This window comes from Alternaria metachromatica, assembly GCF_023757995.1.
Source record: "Alternaria metachromatica strain BMP 0045 chromosome Unknown scaffold_24, whole genome shotgun sequence".
In the NCBI taxonomy this organism is placed as follows: Eukaryota; Fungi; Ascomycota; class Dothideomycetes; order Pleosporales; family Pleosporaceae; genus Alternaria; species Alternaria metachromatica.
In genome coordinates this window covers 66,069-86,124 of record NW_026055515.1, presented here as the reverse complement: position 1 = coordinate 86,124, position 20,056 = coordinate 66,069, and the positions used below count along the sequence as shown (strand labels likewise).

The window sequence follows — 20,056 nt, the reverse complement described above, 5'->3', positions numbered from 1 at the left end:
GCACTGGTCCTTGTCCCGACGAGATAGTAATGGATGTCATGTGTGCCAATGTCGAAGGGAGAAGACGCAGCCAGAATACGGTATCTGGCCATTGGATGCGAGTACGTAACGCAAAAGAACTCCATGAGTGGTACCTGATTGTCAGCACATCGTCGAAATCGATCTCAGTGCGTCCAAACATCAGATCCAGAAGCTCAGCCCGGATCTCCTTGTTCACGCCAAGTATACTCAACTCTGTTAGGTACCAGTCATTGAGAGCATTCTCCCAAACATCTTCTTCATCCGACGAATCATCACCGTCATCGCCATTAGGCGTAACGAGACAAGCGCGCATGCCCTCCGTATTCCGACGCCTGCAGCCGAACTGTAATTTCGTAATCTTCCTGCGCACTTGAAACACCCCGTTGCTTGCGTGCTGCATTCTTGGAGGCTTGCTATTGGAATCGAGGGTGAAGTGTGACGCGTAGGAGCAGTCGTTGCACCAGTAGCCAGGGCAGTCGATCCAGACGTGGCCTCCGACAGGGAAGCCGAGGTGAGAGTATATTATATCCCGTACTTCGGCAGGAAGACGAGAGAAGAGATCCGGGGACGCATGCGTACACATATCCGTAGACGCATTCGTAGACGCGGCGATGGGCGGCGGCGCCGAGGGCAATACTAGATCCGGCTTGGTCATAGATCGTAGTATTGGTGGCATGAATGAAGAGACGAGGACGCGAAGGTGCTGTAGCATTGCACTGAAGAGCAAGTGAGACCGTCGGGGCTGGAGTGTTATCGTGTGTTGACGATTGGGTGCGAAAGATCCGGAAGTGCCTAACTCATGGCTGATTTTATGGGAGCACGCGGGCGGGCACGGGCTATTACTGCCTATTGAGAGATATCCACAACTCGTGCAAGCAATAAAGCCCGCACGGTCCGTGAGAGATATGGTTGGTCATGGGAGCGCCAAGTCTGACGGTCATTTGTTAGCCCTTCTATCTAGCGAAGGTTATTCGTTTGACACTCACACGTTCTACACGCTGGAAGATATGCAGGTAAACAGGATAAATTCTGTATTACGATCTCAATGTAGATTAGACCCCCACACTTTTGTATTCGCTGTACGCAGCTACCTCAATCGCTAAACTCCGTCTCATAGGCGTCTACGGCGCCTTGGAAGTATCCGAAAATACTCCATAGCTATCTCAGCCTCATAACGCTCCGAGCGAGTTTCTTCCTCACTCCTAAGTCCATCTAGAATCTGCCAAACTTCAAGGACAACCGCACCCCATCTAGGCTTGTCTAAAACCATGAGCTCCTTCTCCCATTCCTTCTTTGAGTAGCCAAAAGGACTCTTCCACAGGACTGGAAGTCTCTTGAGCTTCTTTGCAGTCACCGTGACCTCTCGAATCGTTTGTACTAGTGCCATGATGCCTTCGGTAGACATTCGGTAACACGAGCCTTCCCATATACTGTAAGTTAGGCAGCGCATATTGATAGCGTGCTTAGCGATGAACCGAAGAGATTGGCAGTCTTCTTTCCATGCGTTCTCGCGCCCTGTATGGCCATGGCAACTGCCAAGTAGAATGATGGACGTCATATGTGCCATTGTCGAAGGAAGCAGGACTAAGCAACTTGGTTCGATGGCGCAACGGGGCCGAGAGCTGTCGTCAAACTGGAAGGCAGTGTCGTCTGTCAGAGGCCCATAAAACTCTACGTCATTGGCTCCAAACACCAGATCCATGAGCTCCGTCCGGAGTTCCTTGTTCACCCTCAGTAGACTTGGCTCCATTATTCGAGTACGATATAATTGACGGGGCTTGAGTTCGATATGAGCCGACATGCCCTTGCTTGGATAACAGTCATCAAACCGCACCTTCGCAATCTTGTGACGCACTTCGATGTTACATTCGTCTTCATGGGCCCTTTTCGGACACTTCCAAAATTTGTGTCGGACAGCCTTTCTGCGATAAGGGTATTCGTCACAGTTAATCCATATATGTCCTCCAACTGGGAATCCAAGATACGAAAAGATGATCTGCCGTAGCTCGGCAGGAAGACGGAACAGAATGTTCGAGGACGTGTTCGAAGATATGCTGTTGGACGGTGTCGAGGGCGCGGCCATGACTGGAGTGGCCCTTGGTGATAGTTCTGGTAGCATAGCGGACCGATGTCGAAATCGCTGGAGTAATGTACTGATGCGCGTGGAAGACTACAGCGATTGGATTCTCCTAGTGTTGAGGAGAAATAGACTGTTGAGCGAGCAGGCCCCTGGGCAAGGAAGCGTAAAACCCACGGCTTATATGCATGGGCACAGGTACAGGCTACTGCAGCCTAATGTTTATTGCTCCTAGTTCTGCAGGCAACAATACGCACTCCTTAATAGTCCGTGAGAGCTTACGGCGAAGTTGCAATGGCAGTGACATGTTTCACTGCCAGTCCATTTCTTTTCAGGCTACGAAAGGGTAACTATAATCCCATCATCAAATACGGCAGTACTAACAGAATTGAATGCACTATCAGGTAGCTAGGATGTGTGATAAATTTGCGGTCAAGGAACGTATCCGGATGGAAGCATGTTATCGCGAATATAAAACTAGGCGATTTCAGGAGCGGGCCTACCGTAGAATAGCCGAAAGCACTTTCTGGGCTTTTTACTCTCAGTAATCGCATAAGTTATTGTACCAAAGATGATCACCAAGTGGCGCGTACGATGCATCGCGGCAAACGTGTCTGTGACGAATGTTGATGTTATACCTCGACGTCCGTTGGCGGGCTTCAACTGTCGAACCATGGTACGGTACATTACTTGTGAGTCAAGTCGAAAGTACAAATTCTTCACATATAAAAATGCTAAACATATTCTTCCCTTGACATCGTTCAGCTGTGGAAATTCGAACAATATGTCTATCTTCATCCCCACTTACTATTATCCTCGCCAAACGAGCTGCATCATCCCGTACGACCCAGACCTGAACGAGGCAATAGGCTTCACCCCCACCGTTATCAAAAGATGGAAGCGTCTCCTGGCCATCCAGCGAGTCTTCAGCGCGCGTGTTATATCCATGAGAGAAAAAGTGAGAAAGTTGACGAAGGAAATGCGGCGATTGAGGAGACCTGGGGACCTGGAATTTCCAAATGCTTGTAGGACAAGGAAGACCTATCGATGGATGCTTCAGTGTTTGAAGCGGCAGCTATTGATGTGCAACAAGTAAGGCTGAGATGAGAGATTGACGTACGGAGAACATGAAGCTAACCCTATCGCAGAGCCATTTGTTCGATCATAGAAAACGCAGATCTCCCTAGATATGCTTATAGCAGTTGTCGCTCGCTCACATTAAGGGTCAATGCTCTACCGCGGGAACTTCAGGACCTCGTTTTCGATCACTTGCTCGGTCGCATGTATAAGCCGTATGTGCGTGATCGCACATTTAAGCGCTCATATGTGCTTTATACCCGGGATAGGGTGAGCCTGCAGGATGGCATAAAATCCCACATCAACTTGGAAGTTCAGTGGGGTGACCGTATGGCCAGAGAACGCACCCAAGGTACCGTCAGCCAATGTCCCACCTTCTGGAAGGAATGTAGCCTGCATAATCAAATACTGAGGTTAGCATGGGCGAGGATAGACTCAGTAGCAGTAGAGCAGGACCATCGAAGGACCGGAAACCCTGAGCTGCCGTACCCGGTTTTCGACACGCCGCACTTCATGGAGCCCAAATTTGCACATCCGGGAATGGTAGCCGCTCTCGTAGAGCAAGCGAGATACAAGATTGCACGGGAGACAGCGCGTACGATCTTTGTCGATTCCAACGCACTCTTCCACTTCGGTACAGCACACTCACACGTTTTCGGTGTACCCCTCGCAGGTTTCTACAGCACAGTGCATCTTACCATTTGGCCGGGCCATGTATTGGGACGCATTCGGCACAACCGCAAGAAGATGCATGAGAAAGATTGGGAAGCAATCCCGGTACACTTACGGTACATAATGCTTACAGCGGCGGAACCCATGGAGAGGTATGGTGGACGCTTGTGCATCAGGGCTTCCCCCCCACGTTGGGATTACTTACCAGGAACTTTCGACACGGAGCGGTACAAAGCTATGTTTGAAAAGGTTATTGAGGAGTTGGAAAGCCGAAAGATGGCTGTGATAGACTTCTGTTGGATGTAGCCAGTGAAACAGAAGCCAATGAGGCTTTACACAAGGCTTTCCATAGGGCCATTGTTCGCTCATGAGAGGTATACACGTGCGGTCGAGCGCAAATCCAAAGGCTTTCGCAAATTCGTTCTGAGATATGAGGGGATATAAGTTTTTTAGGGTCGAATAGTGATAGCTGGCCTGGTGAGCTGGCTTGAGTTGATTCATGCCCTGTGGGTTGATTGTAGCCTCCTCGCATCTTGATGGTCTTCATCTGTAAGACATGTAGTCAGCGAGGTCATCCGCAAAGCCTCTTCTGAGATGACCGTATCAGCGCCACCATGCCCATAAATGGTGGATCTCTAATTGTATCGAGCGCCTGGAAGAGGCAGTATATTGGGGACTGCGCCCTGTGAGGCGTCTTTTCTTCGTGAGACGGTTGCAAACGTGTTGAAGGCCTGGTGAGGTTGAGGTGTGACGACCCGGCACCTTCTCCGTTCGGGGCTTGGCACTCCCATCCAGCAAGCGCGTCAACACAACAATTGCTGGCTGCGAGAACTTTCAGTTGCGGACCACCGAAGATACGAGAAAACTAACGTCCTCAACAATCGTCCCACCGTCCCGATCGCAACGTCCCGCTCGCATCATCACCCTTTTCGCATGAAATCAGAAATGAGCCTCAGGCCAGACCGGCTCGGGTCCCGTTTTCGGATCCAGGCCCTTGCTCAGCCCGCGCTTTACGAAGGCGCACGACCGCCGAGGTGGCATCACACACAAGACAGCGAATCTTCTCGACACGAGGTCACGCCGACAAGACGACTAATTTTAGGAGCTAACTTCATTGGACGCGTAATTAGTCTTGCCAACAGCAACGCGACGATTTTGCACCTGCGGCATACTAACCTGTCGTGGTGTATTTCTGGGGATTAGCGTGTGCGGCACGGTATCGATTATGTATCAGCATAGCGAGGTCGGCGCGCATGTGCGCGTGGTTGGAAACATGGTTGGGAAAGCAACGTGTGGTTGGTGGTGCGCCGTTTGACGTTTGACGTTCGACGGGCGCGCATGAGGCCGCATGCTGCATGGGCAAAAAACGATGGAAAGTGGAGGATGTGTCAGGGTAACAGGCCATTGGCTGGGGAAATGACGACAAGATGTGCATTGTTCCTATAGGAACATGGTTTGTTTGGTGGAACCACACGGGCTGGAAGAAGCGAATTGGTTCCTGAAACCCGGGGCATGGCTGGGAAAATCTCGAGGCACAGTGCCCGACCGCAAGCGCCTGAGGCTGACCACCCGAGTCGGCGCGACGGGATACAAGCTCCCATCTTGACTCTCACCGCAACGACGTTCAGGCATCCATGTCTAAGACGTTTATAAGATCGCCATCTGGACGCCTGGAAGCAGAAGACCATTGAATGAAAAAATCTCCGCCCACATCACGAACACGAAACATCCTCGCCACGGAGGGTTCTATAATTGGCTGTGGAGAACCGCTAAGGCCATGTCAGGTCGACAGTTCGCCTGTTCCGGGATAGCATGGGGCTCGCGTTAGGGCTGGTTGCCGGGTCAAAGTGGCGCTCCAGGGCCAGGGTTAGCTCCGATGCTTGTTTCTTGGGTGCGGGTGAAATGGCAGCAGAGGCAATAAAAGGAGGACGCGTCTCGCGGGAAGTTTGCTTCTCATCTCGCATCACTCAATCACTACTCGCATCGTCTTCATCGCATCCTCACGACTTGACATATCTTCAGTCAAAGACTATCGTTTAGAGAGATCAATCGTTTCCAAACAAACAACACACAACCGTCAATATGCGCGCCTCCATCTTCGTCTCCGCTGTTGCGTTCGCCGTTGCGTCGGCTCAGGTATGTTCATCATCATTTCACGATCCATGCAGAACATATCACTGATTTTCATCTAGGACTCTTCCTCTGCCCCTTCATCGTCCATCGACCCGGCTCCCCAGACCACCTACCTCACCCAGACCAACTCTCTCGGTGTCGTTACTGGCATGCCCGCTGCTGATACCTCCATCGCTACTCAGCCCGATGCCGTGACCAGCCAGCCTGCCGCCGTTACCACCCAGCCAGTACCCGCTGACATCCCTGCTGTCGGCCCTGGTGTCCACACTCTCACTCTTGCTGGAACCGGCACTGGCTCCATGGTCAACTCCACCCGCACTGTCACCGTCAGCGCCAACAACAGCACCACTGTCGCTCTTGTTGCCTCGCCCACTGCCTCCGATGCTGATGCCACCGGCAGCGGCAGCCGCCCATCTGGCAGCGGTGCCGACGCTACTGGCACTGATGCTGATGCCACTGGCACTGGCGCCGACGGTGCTGACGCCACCGGTGCTGCCGTCAACGTCAAGGCTGCCGCTGGTAGCATCGTTGGCTTCGGTGCCTTCATGGCCGCGTTCTTGTAAACGCTCCCCCCACCAGTTGTTTTGTCGTTTTAGCTTCGAGAGTTTATTTTTATGAGGATAGCGGTCCTTGAGATACCTTGGGTTTTGCATTAGCATTGCGTTACACACCTGCATCGCAATACCATGGGCGTCGGCACTGGCATGTGTCTTTGACGGGAATAATGTCTGTTTAGTTTAGTCATGGCTTGGATGAAACCAACGGTCATGAGGTTGATAGTACTCTTTTTTGTGTACTGGATGGGAAAAATATCAAACATTCATGCTCAAAACACTTCTTCCATGCTTGTGATGGTTTCTTGTCGAGTCTACTACAAAGTCTAGCTTTCAACTTAAGGTTCATTGAACTACAAACGTGAAAAAGTGACCGACCTCGGCACACCTCAAAGTTTGGGACCTGCACACCCCGCCAAACAACCACTCCCCAATCAAACTAAAACATGACAGCCACCCCATTCCCCAGACACATCCCTTCAATCCCCTACAGCGATCCCCCAAGTCGCCTCCAAACCCTCGACGTCTGGCTCCCCGAACCCCAGGAAGCCACATCTAAACCCACCAACGATGCGCCATGGCTAATCTACATCCACGGCGGCGCCTGGCGCGACCCCCTCATTGAAGCCCCTAGCTTCACACCCACCATCACCCACCTCGCCGCTTCGCACGCCTCTACTCTAGGGAAAATTGGCGGAATCGCAAGTCTAAACTATAGACTTTCGCCGTACCCCGACCACGCAACGCAACCAAGTGCGCCCGATGACCCAGAGCGCTCAGCGAGACACCCGCAACACATCCGCGACGTCGCCCGCGGAATCCAGTATCTCCAGCGCGAATACGGAGTGAAGAGATGGATAGGAATAGGTCATTCCTGTGGAGCAACACTGCTATGCCAACTCGTTTCCGGTATAGGACTTACACCCGACCTGATCCCCACGCCTCTCCCTGAAGCCATGATTCTGATATCAGGTATATACAGTCTACCGCTCATGATACGGAACCACCTCCCACCCACGACACCAGAATACATTTCGAAGATTTACAAAGAGTTTGTGAGGGGCGCTTTTGATGGGGGGTACATCGAGTGGCAGGCTGTCTCGCCGGTTGCGGGGAAATACAATAAGGAGCAGTGGCCGGAGGGGAAGCTGTTGATGCTTTGTCATAGCTATGAGGATGAGCTTGTGGAGAGGGCGCAGAGGGATGTCATGTGTGTTACGCTGGATAGGGAGGGGTGGAATATCGTGATGGAGGTGGGGGATGATGAGGATGAGGTTAAGGAGGAAGGGAGGAGAGTGGTTAATGTAAGGGATCTAAAGGGTGGGCATGATTGGATTTGGGAGGATGGGAAGCAGATTGCGGTGTTGGCTGCTGAGGCTGTAGAGCGATTAGTTTAGATTGCGGGGTGATGGTTGAGGTGAAAGTGTAGTTGAGTTCGCGATTCCCTATAGACATGCGAAAGTGGAGTTCCAAAGTGGAAGAAGAGAGAAGACTCCGCGAATGATGCTTGCTTTTGGGTGGTATCCCATATCCAATAACCCCGATGCGGTCGCTTGCGGCTCGTTGCTATTTATACAGCGTGGTATAATGTACAGTCGTATCCCGTTCCTATCCCATCATCTCTCATACAAGGTCGCTGACTACCTCTTGCTCAGCCTCTCGTCCATGACCCTGTTGATCTCGTTGTGCATCTGGTTGGATCCGCTCTCAGCATCGTTCAGCTTACTTTGGAGCTCTTGAACCTTCTTGCTGCTTCCGCCCTCGACCATCTTTGATGCTTGCGCCTTTGCTTGGGAAGCGTTGACGTTGCCGTATACTGCCATGGCGCTTGCGATCATGCCGCTCATATCGCCGACATTGCCGGGAACGACGATGCTTGTGCCCTCCTTAGCCAGGTTACCGAATGCATCCACGTACTTCTCAGCAACAGAAAGCGAGATAGCGTTCTGTGCTGCGCCGCCACCTTGAGAGATGGATCGCGCGACTGCGTCGATTCCGTTGGCAGTCGCAGTAGCCTTGAGCAAGATAGCCTCAGCCTCTCCGTTGGCCATATTGATCTGCTCAGCCCTCAAGGCCTCGGAAGCCAGGATGACCGACTGCTTCTTTCCCTCAGCGATGTTGATAGCGGATTGTCTCTGACCTTCTGACTCTAGAATCTCAGCTCGCTTGGATCGTTCGGCGGTGACTTGGCGGTGCATGGCTTCGACGACGGGTTCGGGTGCGTGGATATCACGGATCTCGTATCGCAGGCAGGTGACACCCCAGTCTTGTGCTGCCTCGTTGATCGCAGCGGTGATGTTGGCGTTCAGGTTGGCGCGTTCTTTGAGGACGTGGTCGAGGGAGAGTTGACCGATTTCGGAGCGCATCGTGGTTTGTGCCAGTTGGGAGATGGCGTACTCTGCATCTTCTACGCCGTAACTATGGACTGTCAGCATCCTCGCTACACTCAAATATGTGACATGCTCACCTCGCCTTGTATGCGTCAAAGACCCTGGTGTACAGAACACCATCCAGCTCCAATGTGACATTGTCCGCGGTGATGGCACTCTGGCTGGGGATTTCGAGGGCGTTTTCCTTGAGGCTCTTGACGTAGGCTATCCTATCAATGAAGGGTACCAAGATGGCAAGACCAGGCTCCAGTATGCGGTTGAACTTTCCCATGCGCTCTACAATCCATGCTGTTTGCTGTGGCACGAATCGGATGATTGTATTTGCAGGCCGACGGTTCTGTGTTGAGAAGTACGAAGGAACGCCACCCGACTTAGAGCCGGTTTGGAAGGCAAAGATGTTGGTCGGGTCTGAGGCGGAATGCGAGTTGAGCTGCGAGAAGCTGCGGGCGGAGGATGTTGTCAAAGCAGCAGCGAGCGGCGATATCCTTGAGGTTGCGAGTGGTCTTGAGCTTCGCAGTAGTCCGGAAGCCGTAGTGGCTGCCAGCCGTGTGCGCGACGCCATTATGGGGAGATTGGGTGCAAGCGATGATGATGTCGGACACGCGAAGCTCCAGAGTCATCGGCGAATCTGGCAGCCATCTCCGACCGCCGCATTATGTAATCCGCCTGCTCCTTCTCCAGAGATGCTCCTTCCACGCTTCCAACATCTCGCCTTCGACATTTTACTGCAAACCCTCCAGCTATCTTAAAGTCAATCCAAATGCGAACTGATGCGTTTGATAATACATCTGGAACCAGTCTCTGTTCTCGAAAGCTTGAGAATGTACCTTCACACAATGTTCGATGGATAGTACCTTCAGGCTTGCACACGCGAAAGGAATACATGCTCGAGTTTACTATGCGTCATCCTCTTAGATGAATACCGAGGTAGCGTCTTTTGTATGCGCTCCTCGTTGATAACGCGTTCCTTCTATCTGAGACTCTCACCTTCACTCTTGCACACGGAAGCGCACAAGGCCCGTGCTTTCATTGCACTTTCCTCTTCTGTCGTGTTTGCCTTGACCTTCTCACCTCCACTTTCGCACTGGTAGCTTCCCCGCCGCAATTCAAAACACTCAATACACCAGCAGTTCAAGTAACGCAAGATGCCTCCGCAACGGTCTCAAAAAGTCGCTCCTCGCCATGGTCTCAGTGACAAGCCCAAGAAATCAGTCCGTGGCCGACGCGGTTATCGCAAACACAAAAGCGGTCTCCTCAATGTCGAGCCCATCGGATCGGAGGTCGAGCTGTAAGAAACATCCCATTTGTAGTCATATATCAACGGCACTGACCTTCCACCCAGAGCAAACAGCAATGCACGAGATTCTCCCCTCCTTCGCCTACCTGCTGAGATTCGCAACCGAATCTTCAGCCTCGCGCTCGGCGGATCACTAGTCAAGATGCCATCGAAATATTGGCCGATGGAGAAACCCGGAAAACATCGAGCGCGCTGGAATCTACTCCGTGTCTGTCGCCAAGTCTACGTCGAGACAGCCATGATCGCGTACACCACCATCCCCTTTTGTTTCGTTTCCATCAACGATATTAGGCGCTATCTGAGGACGTTGAGACTTCAACACGTACACACGATTCATTTTGGGGCTCGCGCGTCACAGATGAGAATGGCACTCCCTGAGAACGCTTGCGCCCGCTTCTTGCGTGCCAATACGCTCAGAGCCCTCCAAAAAGTCAAGATCACACTCCATATGTTGAGTAGTATGCATCCTGCTGGGAAGGCAGCCGAGTTGGCCTTGGTGAAGGTGATGGTGGAGGCATACCTCCCGGGCAAAGAAGTCGAGGTATGTGAGGGGACTCAAGGGGAGCATCTCAAATATTGGAAAGAGTGTTGAAGTGAGATCTGCGTATGCATTGACTCCGGTCATACTTCACGAAAGAGTTCTCAGAGAGCGCGAGGGCTGTGTAGTATCTGATATCTGAACAGGCACGTGGGCAAACGGCAGAAAGATGTTCATCATGTGGTTAGGATGCAATGAAGATCAGTTGCATGACGGCATCTCATACTAGAGCTAAATTGAACACTTCCCCTTGTAGCAGGAAAACGAAGCAAATCACTCAAAATTTTACATTTGAAAGGTTGCTAACGATCGCCCCCATATCAACATAGACTGCAGGGTGTTTAGCTCTTTCCTTGAACGTGGTGAGTGGTTTTAATGTAGTTGGATCGTACTGCTGAAACTGTCTTGTGTGTTTGCTGTGACAGGGCACTCGATTGGAAGAATTGATCTTCATCCAAAGAACCGCATATTTGCCTGTTGCCGAAATCCTCTCCTTCCTCGATGGAATCAACCTTAGTTGTCCCTACAGCGCCGGCGCTACCAGCCCTTTGCAAATGTAGCAAGAATTGTTCCACCGACCATCTTCTATCAGATCCCATCCACCGTGCTTGTAGCACAGATAGTAAGGGCAGCAAGTATGCTTCTCCTTCACACATCCACAGTCCATCCATATCTCACCTCTCTCATTCTTCGTCCATTTCACCACATTGTCGATGTCTGGATACGCGCGGTACAGCTCCTTGCGCATCGCCTCCCAAACATGCTTTTTGATGCGAAAGCTCCCCCGAAGCGGCCCATTTGGGTTAAACACGAAGGTCTCGCCCATCAAGTGAGCTTCCTCGAATTGTTCGTTCACTCGCGTGAAGTTCAGGCTCCAATCTCGCAGAGTCCACTTGTCAACATAGTTCGTGTGAGGGCTGTGAGTATTGTACCTTCCTGACATGTCCCATACATAGCGGAAGTAGCCGTCGGTTTGACATCTGATGTTGATATCGAATCCCAACTGCCGGAGTTCGTGGAAAGGGCCACTCAGCGAGCGAAATAGATGGGTGATGTTGCTGGGTACGCCTCTCGTTTGATCCTCGAATTTGAAGGTGACAGGGCGAGGCTTTTGGTTGCGCAGAGAGGAAAGCGTATTGATGCAGCGGCGAAGTTCTGCGTTTAAGTTTCCTGGTATGCCTATACGCTCTAGACCCTCGTTTCCGTCGATCTCGTCCATGCAGTCGAAGACGATGACTAGAGCCATGTTTCCCAGGAGCTCGTACAGCGTGACGTCGGAGTGAAACGTCTTTACTGTGGTCAGGTCGTGTAATTTTTTCCACGAGACGTGGTAAGTCTCGTCGTAATTAAACCCGCACGGGTTGTGAGTTATATCGGTCCCATCTCTTTTCCCAAAAGCCTTCAGCATCTCTGTTGCCACCTGCCTCCCCCCAAACCACTGTTTGACCAAGTTTGGGAGAAAGTAGTCCAACTTCCCATAACGTTGAATCCAGAGCGCTCTACGTTGATCATTCCTGTCGTCTGCATCAATAAGCCTATCGATGAGTGTTTCCTTGCATGCATCCAAGGCCCAGAGCTCATCGTATATCATGTCGCGAAGTTCGCGTGGCAAGACAAAGAGTCTGGCTACGATTTCGCGATGTGCAGCTTGTGAGTAGCGCGAGAGGGCTTTTTCGAGCTCTTCAACTTTGCCATTCTGCTTTTGTCTTTTAAGCTTGAGCATGACTTCTTCAAGTGTAAAGTACGACCGATTTTGTACCTCTAACAGGAAGTGGTTCGCACAAAACCATTCTGGTGTAAACCGGGATTTCTTGAGGTATATAGCTTTGAGGTATATAGAAACTGAACTGCGGATGAGAACTCGGAGAGCGCTGTTTGCACACCTTTTCAGGTTTAATTCCGCGTTCGCCCTGGCTTTTGCTTTGCCTTCGATAAACTGTTGTGATGTCATCTTGATGTTGTTGTGAGAGTGTGTTTTGCGTATTTTTGGTATTGCCGAGATATGTTGTGATAGTTGAGTTTGGGGAGGGCATTGGAGATATATACGAACCTGACTGTGAGTCAAGTAGAACAGTTTGGTCGAGGGAACCAGAGTACGCATGCTCACACAACCAATGGCAATTCACCAGAAGACCAACGGCAAATGCTTTGATCCAATCCATTCAATTTTATTTGCAATAGAGCTATACGGCACGCTTCCATCCACCTTCCGCTTCGAAAATTTCACCAACCTTGCTGCTGACGGCGAGCAACCGTCTATCATGGTAGCGAGGTGCAACCAGCGACACTCCGATTGGCATCCCGTTCTCGCCCTTGAAACCTGGAACGTTGACTACTGGTGTGTGCAGTGCCTGCGCGAATATTAGTCAAGTTCTCTGCACCTGAACACAAATATCACTTACCGTCCAGATCAAACAAAACGCCGCACTGCCCGTCTTCTCAATACCCAGCGGTGCCTCATCTGGAACACTCGGGGTAAGTACCGCAGCGTATCTGCCAAGTATCTCATCGACAACCGGCCTCGCTGCCGCAATCTTGTCGAAAGCTTCAAGCTGCGCTTTGCGCGAGATCTTCCCGCTGTTCTCAACGTGGCCGACGAGCTGTTCCGAGATCTTATCCTTAGCCACTGTGTATTCTGGCAGAAACGCGGTTCGGCCGTCAGAGTTGAGTACCGCCGCGTGCCACGCCGGAAGATCGTTCAGGTCATCTGGTAAGCTTATTTCCTCAACCTCGGCTCCATGCGCACGAAGTAGCGAGACGGCTTTGTCAAGTGCGGCGGAGGTGCCAGGGCCGACGTTCGGCCAGACCATGGTTTTGAGAAGGGCAAACTTCGCGCCTTTCACTGTGAAGTCTTTTGGAGGTGGTGCGTCGTCATGAATGGCGAATGTATCGGCGAGCAGCTCTAGATCAGCCACACTACGCGCGTAGAGGCCCAATGTGTCCAGAATCAGAGAGTAAATCTTTTGGCCTTCGCGAGTAATAGAGTTCCATGTGGGCTTAAGGGCATAGATGCCATTGTACGAGCCAGGACGGATGGTGCTGCCACCGGTTTGGGTTCCTAGACCGATAGATGCTTGGAAATCGCCTACTGCAGCACCAGATCCGGATGAAGAGCCACCAGGCGTGCGTTTTGAGTCGTGCGGGTTTCGTGTCTTTGGGCCTGTGGTTGTCGCAGCAAACTCGGTCGTTGTTGTTTTGCCGAAGATGAGTGCACCGCTCTTGCGCAGTATCGCTATGGAGCCAGCGTCTACTTGAGGCGCATCATTGGCAAATATGGGTGAGTTGAACTGTGTTGGCATTTCTATACGATTAGTTGAAATAGATGAAAAGATGGTTCTGGCAGCTCACCCTTGGTGTAAATGACATCTTTGACAGCAATGGCTACGCCGTGGAGGGGACCGCGCTCAGATTGTGGAATAGCATCGAGCGCTTTCGCTTGCTTGATAACATATTCGGGGTCGAGGTATGCCCATGCTTGAACAGCTTCGTCACGTGCTTCGATGCGTCCGAGGAGTGATCTTGCGTATTCTTCGACTGAGGTTTCGCCCGCTTTGATCTTTGCCGAGATCTCAGTGGCAGTGAGTTTGTAAAGATCTGAGCTCATGGCTTCTCTTGAGTCGGTGATCTTAGGAATTGTTGGTGTGTAGATACTGGAAGGTATTCTCGTTTTACTTTCTCAGGTCGGTTGTAATGTCAAGAAGAGGAATTGGAGAAGTGGCCTTTGAAGCCGTTGGAGTTGGAGACACGTCCAGACGCCGAAGGCAGCGACCTGTCAGCGTCAGCGATGCCATCGGCCCAAAAAGCCCGCATCGTGATAGGGAGCAATTGCGTGTCCCGTCCAGACCCGCTCATAGGCGATAGCCAAACACTTGCCCAACAAGGATATACCGGTTGTACTAATAAGTTGGAGCCGATAACGGCATCCCACTTTTTCGGAATGCTGGTTCCGATCGGAACTGTTCAGTCCATGCTGGTACTAGGAAACACGTGAACAACATCACACCTGGGCAGTTCACAGGTCCAGCCGCCTGATCAGCAGTCTCAATTCTATGATATCATAGCAAGGCTAATCTGATGTCGTAGTTTCTTAGTAGAACATTGTTCAAATCTATCGTATTGCAATTACATGATGTGAGTACATGGTTTCGATTCTGTTACAATCTAGGTTGCTGCTCTGAGCTCAAAAGGTGACCTTTGGTGACTTCTCGCCAATCTCAACATCTTCTCCTCCGTCGGTCATGGGTGGCGTTGAGGCGCCATAAATCACACCATCATCCCTGTCTCCGTCGAAGAAGCCCTCGCGGCCGTCATTGGCTAGCCATTCCCGTTGGAAGGGCGTGCTCTCGCGTCCAACAGGGAACACGCGCGGCTTGACGAAGAAGGTGATGACGAAGTAGACCGTCGCCGCGGTGAAGAAAGTTAGCAACCAGCCCATGCGGTACATGTTCTGCGCAGCCGCCGAAATGATCTGTGGCTCGTACTGGCCAATAAGACCAGGAATACCCATAGTTGTACCAAGTAGCCAGGCTGCCACACCACTCCAGTTGACACCAGACCAGTACCAGTAGAGACCCGTCTTCTTGCCATCGTAGCACGATGGTATATGTATGTTTCCTTTGCGCGCGATGTAGTAGTCGACAATGATGACTGCGCAAAGAGGGGCCATGAAGATGTTGTAAGAACCCAAGAAACTAATCCATCGTTAGCATGGTGAGGGGGAAGCCTATTAGGGAACTCACCTCAAGAAGGCCGTTGCGTTCTTCATCAGTTCCCATGGTTGTACGACGACACCAAGAATGGCGCAAAGCACTTGTCCACGGCGAATGGTGAGCCACTTGGGGAAAAGGCCAGTCATATCACTTCCGAACGGAATTGAGTTGGCTCCAAAGTTCGTAGCGAAGACACCGAAGTAGAACGCCAAAGCGACGAAGAAGATCCCCGCACGCGCTCCGGCGCCGAAGTGGTGATCAAGGATGGCTTCGAAGAGATCCCAGATGTTCCAGTAGGCAACACCATATGCTGCTTGCATCGAAGTGGTTGAGGCCATGCCAAGGAAGAAGACGATGATGGAGGACACAAAGACGCTGACACCTTGAGTCACACCAGCATCCCGAGGCTTCTTGCAGTAACGAGCGAGGTCAGGCTGGTTGACCAACATAGGCGAGAGCGAACCGAAGATGGTGTTGATGCCGGCCATGATACTCCATCCCAAAGGGGTCACTGAGGCGGCAAGCTCGCCTTCGCTGGAAGCAAGGTCCATAGCGCCGAGTCCGCCACCGTTGGCCATGCACCAACCGAAGATGGCGAAAGCGGCAATTGGCATGATGAACCCCTTTACGGTGAAGATGTAGTGGATGTGCCTGGGGTGAACCCACATGAATGGAAACTCCATCAGCCAGGCCATGAAGAAAGCCAGCAGCTGCTTCGAGGTGACACTTGCGGTGGGCGATAGTGTGTTCGTGAAGTTTTGCCAGGAACTGCCGAAGATGCAACGGAGCATGACCGAGAGGATGTTCCCGGCGTAGAAGGACTGGATTCCGTACCAGATGATGCATACGATCGCTCGGATGAAGACGAAGAAGTAGGAGCCGTACATACCCATGACTGAGCGTGCAATCACAGGGAATCCGATGTGGTACTTGGCACCTGGACGAGCCATAAGGACGACTACGACTGCTGCGAGGAAGGATCCAATGCAGGCTGACACGAAGGATTGTTGCCATGTCTGTTCACGCCATTAGTTCCCAAATTTCGCTTGCATGCTTCGACGTAGCTTACCAGACCGACTGTGACAAGAGCGGAGCCCGTATTCCAACCAACGAGGGAGAACTGGTTCGAGAACCAGTATAGAGGAAGATTGAACCTTCATTTGTCAATAAAAGCTCAAAGATGTACGTCGTCAAGATCCTTACCAGGTCCAAGTCCTCTGTTCCACCGGCGTTGGCTCAAGATCTTTGTTAGACCATCTCTCGTCTCCGATTGGGGCATGGCCGTCGTTCCCTTGGGGAGCTCTGATGAAGTCGACAAAGGCCTCTTTCGAGCGAAAGGGCGCCGCGATTTGGCCCCTGGTCGGAAGCTGGACTTTCCCCATGGTGCTGTAATGGTGTGGTTTGGTTGACTACTGGGCGTGGTCAATCCTCCAAATCCTCTTCATGTCGGCGGACCATGGTGTCTCATATGTCGATCGGACGTCACGCCAACTCCAAGTCATTCACGTATCGCACGCATATCGGGCTGTGATTGACCACGGGCATGGCTTCTGGCGCAGCCTCTTCGGGCACTTTCTAGCCGATGTGCCATGTTGCCATGCGCGCATCAGTCATTCCCAAGCCTGACATCAGCGTATGCGGTGCGATAAAGAACAGGGATGGAGATAGGAGTGTGATGTAGACCTCCGATATGTTGCTTGTTATGGCGTAGTTCCTTCGCAATCTTTGGGGTCTCCAGGCGCCGGATGGGTGCAGCCGAGATAAAGCCATTGGAGGCCCGTGCCATCTTAGCCTATCATGGATAATTCGCGATAAGACACACGTCGGCTCACACATTCCACCTGGGCCTCAACGGGACTATCGCACGTGGGAAACATGGAGCCAAACGGTATGAATCAGAGCCGACAGCTGCAGGGCTGTCGCATCAACGCCATACTCCTGACGACGAGGCCATGTTGCAGTCCTACCCAGAGAGCCCCGTAAGCCCCTCCTCCGGTCGGGGTGTGGGAACGGCCGCAGACGCAGTACCCGCATCCAACTCTCCGAAGGAAGCTCAGTCGAACGCCTCAAACCTAGGTCCTGCGACTAGGAAATCTCGGGTGGCCTTGGCCTGCAAAAGATGCAAACGGAGAAAGCAGCGTGTACGTCACGTGGGACGTTGCTTCATGCACCCTGGCTAAGAATCATGTAGTGTGACGGTGCGCATCCAGTCTGCAGATCTTGCCAGCGAGCTGGCGCAGCCTGTGCGTATGAAAGGACTATTCGTCCTCAGTACCCCGGCGGCAAGTCTGTGTAGGTTCTTCCCATGGCCATTGACATGCGCACGAACTGTTCCCTAACTTCTCAGCTATATCAACGCCCTAGAAGAGCGGATCGCTTTTCTGGAGGCCCGTCTTCCTGACCATGCAGAGGACCATTATGAAAACGGCCCAGAGACTTTGCAAAGAACATCTTCCATGAACGTTGAAGAGCTGGCGCTCGCTCTTCACCCACAGTCCAGTGCATCGCGTCGCGAATCACGAGATGATTGTTTCTCTGAAGATCTTGAGGGTGAGGATCGTACTTCACTCGTCGATGGCGTTGCGTATCTCTCCTTATGTGCATCTGGTACCACAGATACAACCTCGGAGCCTTACTATGTCGGCTCTAGCTCCGGCGCTACCATTGCTCGCATCATTCAGTCCTCCATCTTCCGAAGTTCTGGCAAGAGAGCAACAACTCTGCCAGTGAACCAAACATGCCAGGCTACCGGAACTTCACGGCCTCCTGTTCCTCCCGAGTCTACTCACTCCGATGAGCCCGTTGCGGATTTCCCAGACCGACAACAGGCACGCATGCTATTTGACGTATTCTTCGAACGTATCCACACGCGCTGGCCATTGCTGGATCGTGTAGTCTACACGAAGCTTTTCGACAAGCAGTTTGTGCGAGGTGCCCTCACTATCATTGAACGCAGCATTTTCCACCTTATATATGCCATTACTGCTCGATTCCTGTCGCTGACGCGGAAGCCATGTGGGGTGGATTCTGAGCATCATCTTGTCGCGGCCACCGAGCCAATGGACTACATCCTAGACCAGCACAACCTTGCGACAGTGCAGTTCCTCATCCTGCTTGGAGTGCATGGTCAGAGGTCTCCATATGGTGCAGGCGCCTGGTCCCAGATTCGATATGCGACTTCTGTCTGCATTGAGATGGGCTTACACAGGAAGAAGAAGGTCACAGGCTCTCCTGAGCTTGCAAGAGACGCTGAACTGCGGCGACGTGCGTTCTGGGCGTGTTACTGCCTTGACAGAGTGACTAGCATTGTGCTCGGTAGAGCTTTTGCTATCGCTGACCGAGATATCAACGTCGAGGTATGTCACCCAAGTAGACTATGATATGTGAACTGACTCTTCAAGTTTCCCAGTACTAGTCCTGAGTTCTGGACACTAACGCATCCGGAAGAGCCAGACTCGGTCAGGCCCCAATGGTCAAACATCGAGCCTTTCATACACATCATCAAGCTTGATCAGATTCAGTCGCGGATCCATAAGACAGTCTTTCGTGTCGATAGAGATGTCTTCAACGGGACGCCAGAACAGCGGGCCAAACTTGACCGGAAGATGGCTACAATCCGGAGCGACCTGGATGAATGGCTACGAACATATCCGCAGACGCCAAAGAACGGGAACAAGATTACTTGGATGTACGATCCCGAAAGCGCATATCTCGATGCGCGAGACTTTTACGGCGTTCAATATCACAAAGCAATGCTCTATCTCTTCACTGTCTTTCTACCTACGCTGGACACCTTGGACATACGATTTCTCACTTGCGCGCGCTCGGCCGCTTGTGTCTGCAACGCATACAAGCGACTAAGCCAGAATCGGACGCTAACCTACACGATGATCTCACTACATTCGTGCTTTGTAGCTGGCCTGACATTGGTGTACTGCATCTGGCGAGATAGATCCCTTTTCTCATATGACGTTCTCGAGGCGACACGGGCCTGTTCTCAGATTTTGACTATCTTCGGTGAGAAGTGGCCCGGTGCCGTCAAATACCGCGATATCTTCGATGCGCTATCCGGAAGTTTGTTCAAGACGATCGTAAACTCGGCGCCTACTACCATGATGCATAGCAATGGTTCGCGACCGCTGCAGCTCGACGTGGATGCGGAGCCTTCTATGGCAGGACTTTCGCCAAGGAGCCGACGAGATAGCCGCGAGCAGACGTCACAGCACCCAACGATGGGTAGTAAGCCTACCATGTCACACATGGTTACGGACGCTGTGAAGGAGGCGTTTATGGAAGTGGACGAAGAAGCGCCAGGCGGGTGGCAAGGTTGGCGGATGTGGAATGAGATGGTAAGCGATGACGCCGCATCTGCCGCGATGAGGTTCGATGGCTTTGGCCAAGGCCAGACTGAGATGAGCTGGAATGCGTATGAAGGGTCTGGTCTCTACGGCGTGGACCCCATTCAAGATGCAGCTATGTCGATGGATAACCGCGGTATGATGGATGGCAGTCAGTGGAACTTTGGAGAGTATAGATAGGCAATGTCATTGGCTTTAGTTCGAAAGGCCCCAGGCACTGTTGTCTCATG

The 20,056-nt window shown here is 52.0% G+C and overlaps 5 protein-coding genes across 5 annotated transcripts; 3 read left to right on the top strand and 2 right to left on the bottom strand.

The window, feature by feature from the left end:
* Positions 1-5,929: 5,929 nt before the first annotated feature.
* J4E83_008381 (uncharacterized protein) lies at positions 5,930-6,543 on the top strand (the record flags this gene model as incomplete). Its single annotated transcript, XM_049335278.1, has 2 exons — positions 5,930-5,983; positions 6,040-6,543. 2 exons carry the CDS (start codon positions 5,930-5,932, stop codon positions 6,541-6,543), a joined length of 558 nt encoding a protein of 185 aa, XP_049185544.1.
* Positions 6,544-6,980: 437 nt separating this feature from the next.
* J4E83_008380 (uncharacterized protein) lies at positions 6,981-7,931 on the top strand (the record flags this gene model as incomplete). Its single annotated transcript, XM_049335277.1, has 1 exon — positions 6,981-7,931. The coding sequence occupies one exon, from the start codon at positions 6,981-6,983 to the stop codon at positions 7,929-7,931; it is 951 nt and encodes a 316-aa protein (XP_049185543.1).
* A 243-nt stretch (positions 7,932-8,174) lies between these two features.
* J4E83_008379 (uncharacterized protein) lies at positions 8,175-9,486 on the bottom strand (the record flags this gene model as incomplete). The annotated part of the gene is made up of 2 exons (XM_049335276.1): positions 8,175-8,952; positions 9,002-9,486. The coding sequence occupies 2 exons, from the start codon at positions 9,484-9,486 to the stop codon at positions 8,175-8,177; spliced, it is 1,263 nt and encodes a 420-aa protein (XP_049185542.1).
* A 3,456-nt stretch (positions 9,487-12,942) lies between these two features.
* Positions 12,943-16,850, bottom strand: J4E83_008378 (uncharacterized protein; the record flags this gene model as incomplete). The annotated part of the gene is made up of 7 exons (XM_049335275.1): positions 12,943-13,110; positions 13,162-14,060; positions 14,108-14,384; positions 14,952-15,450; positions 15,499-16,484; positions 16,538-16,622; positions 16,672-16,850. 7 exons carry the CDS (start codon positions 16,848-16,850, stop codon positions 12,943-12,945), a joined length of 3,093 nt encoding a protein of 1,030 aa, XP_049185541.1.
* A 1,074-nt stretch (positions 16,851-17,924) lies between these two features.
* J4E83_008377 (uncharacterized protein) lies at positions 17,925-20,006 on the top strand (the record flags this gene model as incomplete). The annotated part of the gene is made up of 2 exons (XM_049335274.1): positions 17,925-18,824; positions 18,870-20,006. The coding sequence occupies 2 exons, from the start codon at positions 17,925-17,927 to the stop codon at positions 20,004-20,006; spliced, it is 2,037 nt and encodes a 678-aa protein (XP_049185540.1).
* Positions 20,007-20,056: the final 50 nt, after the last annotated feature.